The sequence below is a fragment of the Arachis duranensis genome, chromosome 2 (assembly GCF_000817695.3).
Source record: "Arachis duranensis cultivar V14167 chromosome 2, aradu.V14167.gnm2.J7QH, whole genome shotgun sequence".
In the NCBI taxonomy this organism is placed as follows: Eukaryota; Viridiplantae; Streptophyta; class Magnoliopsida; order Fabales; family Fabaceae; genus Arachis; species Arachis duranensis.
Genome location: NC_029773.3, coordinates 82,667,317 through 82,678,002, shown reverse-complemented (window position 1 = coordinate 82,678,002; position 10,686 = coordinate 82,667,317). Strand labels below are relative to the sequence as shown.

The window sequence follows — 10,686 nt, the reverse complement described above, 5'->3', positions numbered from 1 at the left end:
GAATTATGTAAAAATGGAGTTCAAACCAAGCTGGTTCGAATTACATATAAACGTGCATTGGTGAATTCATGAAGCAGTTTTTGTTTTGGCTGATTCACATAAATTATTTTCTCCCTTGGCTTATTTCTGTTTTTTTTTGCCCTTATTTGTGCGCTTATTTCTGTTTTTTTTGCCCTTATTTGTGCGTAGGTTTCAGATGGAATATTCTAAGAATATTGTGAATTTTAAATGGTAAGAAATCAATGAGAAAGTTAGTAAAATCATAAATACAAACAATACTGTAAAACTGGACGCTTTTAAATAACAATACCCTAGGCCTGGGTTATAGTAATTTGCACCAATGAGACTAGAGAAGCAAAGGCAAACATGGTTGATAACCAAGAGACCTTTTGTACAACTACTGGTGTAAAACTAGTTCTATGCGAAATAAAAATGTCAAGGAGCATGAGAATGTGGTAATCAAAAGTCATTAATTTGCTAAAGAAAAAATTAAAAGACTAGTGTATTAACCAAAGTAACAAACAGGAATAGAAGGTCCCTTGTCTTGTCTCCAACACATCATCATTGAAAGCAAAACTGGCTTTTATATTAATGAACTTTTGATACCAACCATACACAGTGGGGAATCAACAAACCACAGAATAACAACCAAGTATATAACTAGAAAATACTACTATTCAGAATCATCAATCTCTACAGTCTCGCTCTTTTTGAAATCACTGATAGCCTTATCAAAAGTGCTCCTTACATGTTGGCAGATAAGCATCAGATCTTGACATGCATCCTTTAAAACTTCTCGTGCCGGATCCCCTACAGTTGCATAATGATAAAGCAATGAACACAATAAGACCAAATGAATGATAATTGGATTAAATCAATAAATTTTATGGGAATGCCTGCGGGTATTAACATGTCCTCAATCTATCTCCCAGTCAATGCTATATATATGATTTTTGAGCATTGAATAGGACTTGATTCAGCATACTTTTCTCAAAACACTCATTTCAGCCTCAAGTTCAATCATGCATAAGACAACAAATTAGACTTTACTCATATCTTCCTGAAATGGCCAGAAACCACCTTAAGAGGAGCAGCTAAAAAAAGAAAAGAGGATCAGATTAAGACCACTTGAATGATAACAAGATGAAATTTGAAATGCCAAGAAAACGATAGGATCAGGCTAGGAAAATTGCCTTAGATATGAGATGATGAATAAAAAGGTGCTGTGAAAAACTTTGCAGAAAAGCAATCATGATTAATCATTGTCCTCTCATCTTTATTAGGTGAAAGAGATCTAGTTCACAAGTTTTTACAGTTGAACAAATGATAGATGAATAATGAAGTTAAAGAAAATCCATGATGATACCTACTATAGTTGAAAGGCATGCCATATGTTACCTGTTGTCTGGACTCTGATGTTAACGCGGTTATCTGACGGATGAGGAATGCTGTACCCACAAAATGTAACTCTTGGACTGCAAGAAACATTAATGATATCATCTCATTAGGATATATAGTACTAAAAATAAAAGCTATAAGTGAAGGAGAGAGAAAGAGAGATGCAAAACCTAAACTAATGGATAATTAATTATGTGCCACAAAAAATACAGAGAGAAATCAATAGCAATAGAGATATTATGGCTCAATCCCCCGTCCTCTCCAGTCTCCTCACAGATATGTGGGAGAAATTCATGCTTCCCAATAAGGATTCAGTTCAGTTCATATTTATTTCAAGAATTCGTTAATTCTTTTGGGTGAAGTTTGACAAAGTCTTACACTTGCTACCATTGGTCTAATGCAACCCTCCTCTTTATCATGGATAAGGACCAAGCATGTAAAGATTTATAGTAAAGCAGAATCTAGACAAAGTTTGATTGGTCATTATAAGGAAGACATGAATTCAGAGCAGCATGCTGCTTACTTCTTTATTTTGGTGGTTGGAAAGAAATGCCTCAAATTCAAAGGTATTTCCTGGCACTAAATTAATTGTTGGATATAGAGCTTTTGCATTGCTAATGGATTTTTCTGACAAAGTTGCTATAAGGCAACCTTGTATGATATGCTATAAGGCAACCTTGTATGATATTGCTTACAAGGACATATATCAAATTCCATTGACTGATTTTGAATATATTTCTAATATAAAATCAAGGGATAACAGGAACCAATTGAAATTGGGACAAGCATAGTGTAATGGTCCCTGGGTGATGACAGCTGCAGGGAAATGTGAAACAGAAGGGATGTGCGACGTATGTGTCAAGTTTGTTGTAACTAGTAAGAAGGGAGAATATGGAGAGCAGTCAGTTAGGCATCTAAATTGGGAGATTCTTGGGGTGTGTAACTGCTTAATGCTCCAATAAGATTTCTTTCATTTTCAGCTATATAGCTATAGCTATATACTGTTTCTTTCATTTCTGTGTCATTTTATGTAGTTTCCTCTCAAAATGGAAGAATAAATTCCTAAGATTAAAAACACATGGTTTTCACACTACTTACTCTTGATTTAATGTGAATCTCATAGAATTTGCAAATGTATGATCCTCATCCGCCAGAGAAAAAGTTGATTTACTCTGATCAGAGTGTGACCCATGCTCCATCACTGACAACAAATCTGAAACATGACAAAAAAAAAAATAATAATTCTGAGTAACCGTCATGAAATAGAGCAGCAGCTACTCTGGTTAGGGGTGTGTGGTTTGCTGTTTGGTTTGGATTTTAGAAGGGAAAAAAAAACATCCGCACAAATTATACATAAAATATTCAATTTGGTTTGGTTCAGTTTTTCAACTTTTACGCTAATTAAAAAAATATGTTCTAAAGGAAATTTATCTTCATGCTTAATGCCATCTTTACCACTCTTTTCAGAACAACACAACAAAGAATCATAACAAAAAAATTTAAATAAAAAAATAGTAGAGAACCAATATTCATATTTGCTATGACTGATTTATGATTTATGGCCAGAGATTCCACTTTTCTTTTAAAGCACAAGTTATAACAACATGCAACATCTTGAAACCAGGATCACTCAATGGGTTGAGCTTCTTTTATCAAAGCAAATCTTCTAAAAGTACTAGCCTCTAATTTCTTTTGGCAATGGGTTTAAGTGGCAAAGTTCGTTCTATAAAGAGTAGAACCTGTGGCTAGTGTTTAGTGGTTACTTAAGGCAAAGGTTACCAAAATAAAAAAGAATAAAAACAGTGAAGTAAGTCAGCAAACAGAAACAAAAAATTACACAAGCAAGCTAAAGAGAAAAGAAAAACAAAAGTAAAGAAGAACCAAAACACCACTCAACTTGATTCACACAAAGGAAAATAAAGTGAAGTTCTTTGATCTAATCAAATCTTTGGTGTTAAGTGTTAACTCAATCTTCCTTCCATCCCTCCCAATGGTAATTATTGTTCTTGTTCACATTGGCTCTCAGAGATCAAGCTTGCTATGCATTGAATTGACATTGATACACGCATAGATACATACCCAATAAACCCAGAAGATGCCCATGGCCTCATTAACAAAGCATGCAATAAGTTCCAAAACTTTTTAACAAACAATTGAGGCCCATGAGTATCATCAGGAATTCCTCACTTAATTAGTAAGAAAGGTGATAGATCTGCATATTCAAACTTGCCTTTGTGGAATTTATCTTCATGCTCAATGCCATCTTTACCACTCTTTTCAGAACAAAACAGCAAAGAATCATAAAAAAGAAAATCAGAATAAAAAAAAAGTAGAGAACAAATAATCAGAATAAAAATTAAAAATCAGAACCAATAATCACAACAAATTGAAAATCATCATAAGCAATCAGTAAATCAGTACCAAGAACCAATCATCATAACAAACAGAAAAATCATAAGTCACAACCTAAAAACAATTAGAAGTCAGAAAAATAGAAAAAAATCCCAACACCTAGGGAGGACGACACGGCGGGGCTGGACGGCGAAAATAGGGACTGCGCGGATGGAAGGGGCTGCGAGACCTTGAAGCTTGAGCGACGGCGGAGTGGAGGGCGATACGCGGGGGTACTGGTGCGTGCTGCTCTGGCCTGCTGCTGCGTGGAGCCGTGGAGGACGAGGGAGAGAGAGAGAGGTGCTACGAGGAAAGGAGAGGGAGAGAAAAAGGCCGCTGGTATGAGTTACTGTTGTCCGGCGGTAGACGGAGGAGAGGGAGGACGACGGGGCTGTGAGGAGGTCTGGATTGGAGGGAGAGTTTGTGGCGCTGGGTGAGGGGTGAATGAACGTGAGTGTTCTGTGTAATGGAGTATGGGGAGTACATTAGGGTTTGGGTAATTTCGGGGTAGTTTAGGGATTTCATGGTTAAATTAAGTCATTAAGACAACATATATGTAAAATATATAAGTATTTTTAAATAAATTATAATAATTTTGATATTTTATTGATAAAATATAAATTAATTTTTTAATTATTTTTAAGATACATCTAAATATATTCAAAAAATATTATTTATTAGAACACAGTACATAGACATGATAAATCAGCGTAGTGTTCATAGTAAAATCTAATACAGCCCCAACCCCAAACCCCTCCTCTCTGAAACTGAAGGGAAATTTGGGAATTGAAAGAAAAAAGAACCCTAGCTCCCCATTCCCGCAGCCACCGCAGCCACCGCAGCCCTGATCGTTGTCATCGCCACTCTTCTTCGCTGGGTATAGGCGTCTCCTCTGTTCGAGCTCTCTCCCTCTGTGTTCGCCGGTGTTGCCGTCTCCTCTGTCGTCGCCGTCACTCCCCTTCCTCTTTCCGAGCTCACTCTGTCACCCCCGTTCCTCCCTCGGCGTCTCACCGGTAGGTAACGTCTTCTTCAGTTTCATCTTTATTTTCTAGTTAATTTTTAAGATTCTGAGTTGAGTTTGTGTTCCGAAATTGAATTCTGAAGTTATTGTTGGCATGAAGTTTTTTAGTTGTTGCAGTTGGTTCTGTTGTTGCTGAATGCTACTTTACTGTTATTACTACTTTGCAATCATATAATTTCTGTTGTTACTGATTTTAAATATAAAATTGTGGTTGATGATCGCTGAATTGTTGCTGAATTGTCACTGTATTCTTGGTGTTGATTGAATCATTGAATGATTAGTTCACTGCTGGTTTTGATAATAAGCACCATTATTACACCTTTGCTTTTTGCATTCAAGGTTCTATTACAGTCAACTTAAAGATATGGTTTCTGCTGCATTTTACAATGATTTATTTTTTACACTGAAAGTTTAGTCCTTATATTTTGTTTAAATATGTGTTTTCTGCCAGAAGTTGTAAGATATCATTCTCAAGAGCTATTTGTACCTGCTTTAAGGAAATTTTCCTATAATTCTTAAAGGTTTATATGGGATATCTTTGTGGCATCAATGCATTTCCTTGCATCTGATATAAATTATTGTGTTTTGTTTAGAACAGGTATTGGGGTATCTTCATTTATTGTGTCTTAATTAAACCGGTTGAACCAGTGAACAGTTACCTTACCTGTTCATTGACTGGTTCAGTTCTCACAACCTTGCTCATCTCCCTGCTCAGTGCTCACCCACGCAAACGAAACAACTTAAAGCCTATCCATTGTGACTATTATATTATTAGTTATTTAATATTTAATATTCCCCGGCAACCACAACCGAAGCTATTCAACCAGGGCTTCTCCTACACCTATGATGACGTCATCTTCCTCCCTCACTACATCGACTTTCCGGCGGAGGCTGTCGATCTCTCCTCCCGCATCTCCCGCAATGTCCCTCTCTCTGTCCCATTCGTTGCTTCTCCGATGGACACCGTTTCCGAGTCCGCCATGGCTGCTGCCATGGCCTCTCTCGGCGCCATCGCTATTATCCACTCCAACATCTCCCCCGCCACCCAGGCCGCCGTCATCCGCTCCGCCAAGTCCCGCCGCGTTCCCATCCTCTCCCACCCGGTCTTCCTCCCTCCCTCAGCTTACATTGACTCCCCGGACGACTTTGCCGATTCTCCCTTCATCCTCGTCACAGAGTCTGGCAACTCTAAGTCCAAGCTACTCGGCTACGTGTCAAAAGAAGACTACATGAATCAAAGCGACAAGAGCTTGAAAGTCCGCGATTACATGGCTCCCTCGACACCTATTACGGTGCCTTGGAGCCATGACTTGAAGGCAAGGACGAATACTTTGCTTTCATTAAATAAAATCTTTTGGTGTTGTCTTTCTTTACATTATCTGAGTTTTTCTGCCTCCCATACTTTTTGAAGGAAATTGACAAGGTCTTGGAGGAGAAGAAGGCGAATTTCGTTGGGCTGGTGAAGGACAACGAGGTGGTTGATGTGGTTACCAAGGATGATGTTGAGAAGGTTAAAGGGTACCCAAAGCTGGCAGGGCCAGGGTCGTTGGGTGCCGACGGGGAATGGATGGTTGGGGCAGCGATAGGGACAAGGGAGCAAGACAAGGAGAGGTTGGAGCACTTGGTGAAGGCTGGGGTTAATGTGGTGATTCTTGACAGCTCACAGGGTAATTCTAGTTACCAATTGGAGATGATCAAGTATGTGAAGAAGGTGTACCCGGAACTGGATGTGGTTGGTGGGAACGTGGTCACTATGTACCAGGCTGAGAATCTGATCCAAGCTGGTGTTGATGGATTGAGGGTTGGTATGGGGTCTGGTTCAATTTGCACCACACAGGAGGTTTGTGCAGTTGGGCGTGGTCAGGTATGAACGTTATTTTGTTTTATTTTATTTTTCAATTTGGTGTTATCTTTGATCTTTGCTGCTTGTGTTAGTGTTTGTTGATGGCCTGGAGTTTTGAGCTGTTTGTTAGATATGAGTTTAGATTGTGATAAATTTGGATAGTTCTTATGTTTTGAGAAGGTTTGGTTCAGTGATTAGGTTGAGCTTAATTGCAGAAGAGGTCTTGCTACTCAGTTGTAAGGATTGTACAGTATTAACTTATTAAATGATTAGAATTGCATTTGTTTGAACAGTGTTGACTTATTGAATAGTATTCAGTGATTGGGTTTGCATTTTGCTTTAGATGGTGATGTTTTTCTTATGGAATGACGAAGTTTAAGTAGTTTTGACTTTGTATAGATTGTTAATATTGCATTTACGTGTTTGGGAATTTTCAGTCCTGCTTTCTACCCTGTTCTCAATTATATGTTCTGGCTTGCGGGTGCTAAGTTATCAATATTGACTTCATGCTTTTCAGGCAACTGCAGTTTACAAGGTTGCATCTATTGCGTATAAAAGCGGTGTTCCTGTGATTGCCGATGGTGGCATCTCAAACTCTGGGCATATTGTCAAGGCTTTGTCATTGGGAGCATCTACAGTTATGATGGGAAGCTTCTTAGCTGGTAGCAATGAGGCTCCCGGAGCTTATGAATATCAGGTATGAATAAAAAACTGGGTCAGGCTCTGCAACAATAGCTGTGATATAATGTGGATCAGTGTGATGATAAAAAAAAAATTACTGCTTAGAAAAAAGATGAAATTGTTAAGAGCATCAAAACTCTATGCTCAGAGGAAAAATATTTTTATATATTTAATTGTTTTTGTATTTGGTGTTGACACTGAAATGGTAGATGAATAATTGGGAAGAAACTTTGGGGGTAATTCATGATTAATATTTGTTTCAAGTCCTTGGTGTACTTGAAGGGAAAAGATTGCAATGTTTTCAATATTTGACTTGGCCATTCTAGTTCTAACAAATAAACTCTTGAGCTATTCTTCTTCCTTGCCTTTGGTTAATATGCATAATTGATTTTTACTTCACCAGAATGGTCAACGAGTCAAGAAGTATAGAGGAATGGGTTCACTAGAAGCTATGACTAAAGGAAGTGATCAAAGATATTTGGGTGACACTGCAAAACTAAAAATTGCTCAGGGTGTTGTTGGAGCTGTTAAAGATAAGGGTTCTGTTTTGAAGTTCCTACCATACACCATGCAAGCTGTCAAGCAAGGGTTTCAAGATATCGGTGCCAACTCTCTGCAGTCTGCTCATGACCTCCTCAGATCCAAGGTGTTAAGGCTAGAGGTACGGCTATCGTTTCCTGTTATCTTCATCATTTCTACACTAAATACGCTAGTTCCTATTTTCTCAACCATTTACCCTTGAACTGTAGTTCTCTACAGGGGTTTTTTATTTTTAATTATTTTATTGTTTTCAAACCAAACAAAGGGAAAAGGAGTAAAAAACATTTGTGTTAAATTTTTGCATTTTCCTAGAACACGTTTAATGCATGTTTTGAGATTATTCCCTACGGCATTTTTAGATTTCTACAACTTCCTAACATTATAGATTGAAATGAGTGGTTTGTAAATGTGTTCCAGAAGCAGGCAATTATTTTACCTCATATTTTAGGTTTTGTTCTCTTTCCGTTCGGAAGAGTTGTTCCCATACAAGTTAGGATTCAAAAAATACTAGTGTTCTATACGAACATGCATCTTGAATTGAAAATCACAAGAGGAAAAAAGCACTATCTGAAAACACACTTTACTCTAAATTGTGTAAGGGGAATCAGATGTGTTTGCCTGCAATTGCAACCTCGTCGTCATGGAATTAACTCAGGAAACAATAAAATATGGTTTATGTTAATATTGTCGTTCAGATTGGTATTATAAATTTTATAAGCTTTTCTGAACTAATGTTTTTCTGAAATACTTCCTAAGACCAAAGGGGGAATTTACTCAAATTTGTTTCTTAATACTTGGTATGCTCTGTTCAGGTTCGGACTGGAGCAGCGCAGGTTGAAGGTGGAATCCATGGTCTGGTTTCTTATGAAAAGAAATACTTTTGAAGTATGAAACCATCCAAAATGGTTGTAAGCCATGGTAGAAATTATTGTTGTAAGTTTAAAAAAGGGCATAAAATGTTACTCGGGCAGTCACAAGTTGCTGCCAATGATGTTATTAGAAATCGAAACATTGTGGATGATGGTGGCCACACCATGATTTTATGGGATTAATCCGAGTTATTTTTAAATTTTTGTTCAGGTTTTGATTCCGTCATAGTTGTCTTCAAGGTTCTGAAAACCGGTTCGAACCGGTCGAATCGTGAACCATTGACAAATACGGTTCGAACAAATCCTATAACCGGAAGATTGGAAAACCGGAGTTGGACCGTTGAACCGGTCGGTCAAACCGAACCGTGACCCAGCCAATTTTTGAATTTTTCCAAAAAACGGCAGTGTTTCCTTCGTGCAACCCTAACATCCTAAGTTCCCTAACCATTACTCCTCCAGAGTCTTCCCTATACTCTCAACGTGAAGCAGAACTCCCTCGAGCTTCTCCAGTCTTTCGTCGTCTCATCGTCATAGAAGCCACCGATGCAATTTCCGTCCAGCCACCGTCGCCGCCGTGCCTCCATCGCTGCCAATCCATCACCGCTGTTGCTAGGGTTTGTTGGAGCTGCACAAAGCCATCGTCGTCGCTGTCACGTGAGGAAGGAAGCGAGAGAGACCGAAGCTACGAGAGAGGAGAAGTCACCCCGCCGAAAGCCGTTGTTGAAGACCCCATGATAAAAGCGGTTCCGCTTGAATCTTTGAAAGTTGTTCTGATTTTTCCACTATTGTTGCGATTTGCTACTTTCTTTACAATTGTCTCTAAGCGTACCTGATTTTTTGGATTTAGAGTTATTTTTTATTTTTTATTGAATTTTTGGATTTGAATTTTGAATTCCTGCTTGATCTGCAATTTCTGTTGATTCTTCTGGTTGTTGTTATGGTTGAAATTCAAAATTAAAATCTAATTCTTCTTCTTCATCAATTTTATATTCTGGACTTGTTGATTTGTGAGCTGATCTTGTGAAATTGAATTTGTGATTTGTTGTTGGATTTGTTGCTAAATTGCTTGTTGAATCTGAATTTGCATTGATTTCGGCTTCTCTTTTTTTCTTGAATTTCTCTTGATGCTATTGCAATTTCTTGTTCTGTTGATAGCTGTGATTTGGTTGCTTCTTGATCGATTTGTGGTTGTTGTTGTTGTTGCCTTAGTCTAGCTTTAATCTCTTCCCACTCAATATTCCATTCTGCAATAGAACACAATTTCGAATGTTTCTAAATTGGCAAATGGATTGGGCACCTTCCATAACTGAAACCATCTCTTGAATGTCCCTTATTTATACTCTTAAAAGACTAAAATTCTGCTAGGCATAACTAGTATCCTTCCTAATATTAAATTGTAGCATGTAGTGGCTACTGTTTATGAATATAGAAGTATACAAAATCAGCAGAAGATGCTGTTGCTGATATTCTCAGAGCAGGTGTTTTATTTGCCATTTTCATTTCAAGTGGATGAATGATTTCACTTAATTTAATACACAATTTTTGTTATTGGTTTATTTTTAGGTGTGGACATTAATTGTGGAACATACATGCTTAATAAGGCAAGGGATTGTGAATATGAATGAATGTGATAAAATTGTGAATATGAATAAATATGATTGATGATAAACTTGGATGTTGACATTTTATGTTTGGTTGGATGTTTTTGTTATTTGACTTGAATTTGTATTTGAACGAGATCATAACATTTTGGTATATGTAGTACTTTTAATTTGGATCATATTTTAAAATTTATATTAAACTATAATTATATTTTAATGTGTTTATTTATATTTTATTTATTATTTTATTATAAAACGATTTTTTCGATTCAACCACAGTCAAATCGGTTGAACCTATAAACTAATAAACCAATAACTAAAGCGGTTTGATGACTAATTTGG

The 10,686-nt window shown here is 37.3% G+C and overlaps 2 protein-coding genes across 2 annotated transcripts; one reads left to right on the top strand and one right to left on the bottom strand.

The window, feature by feature from the left end:
* Positions 1-473: 473 nt before the first annotated feature.
* Positions 474-4,275, bottom strand: LOC107475386 (uncharacterized). Its single transcript, XM_016095019.3, has 4 exons — positions 3,910-4,275; positions 2,497-2,611; positions 1,399-1,475; positions 474-810 (listed from the first exon to the last, which is right to left on the bottom strand). Exons 2-4 carry the CDS (start codon positions 2,595-2,597, stop codon positions 674-676), a joined length of 315 nt encoding a protein of 104 aa, XP_015950505.1. The 5' UTR covers positions 2,598-2,611; positions 3,910-4,275; the 3' UTR covers positions 474-673.
* Positions 4,276-5,625: 1,350 nt separating this feature from the next.
* Positions 5,626-8,953, top strand: LOC107475398 (inosine-5'-monophosphate dehydrogenase; the record flags this gene model as incomplete). The annotated part of the gene is made up of 5 exons (XM_016095029.3): positions 5,626-6,126; positions 6,222-6,674; positions 7,171-7,350; positions 7,738-7,995; positions 8,687-8,953. Coding segments are annotated over 5 exons (1,464 nt in total), but the record flags the coding sequence as incomplete, so codon positions are not given.
* Between the last annotated feature and the right edge of the window lie 1,733 nt (positions 8,954-10,686).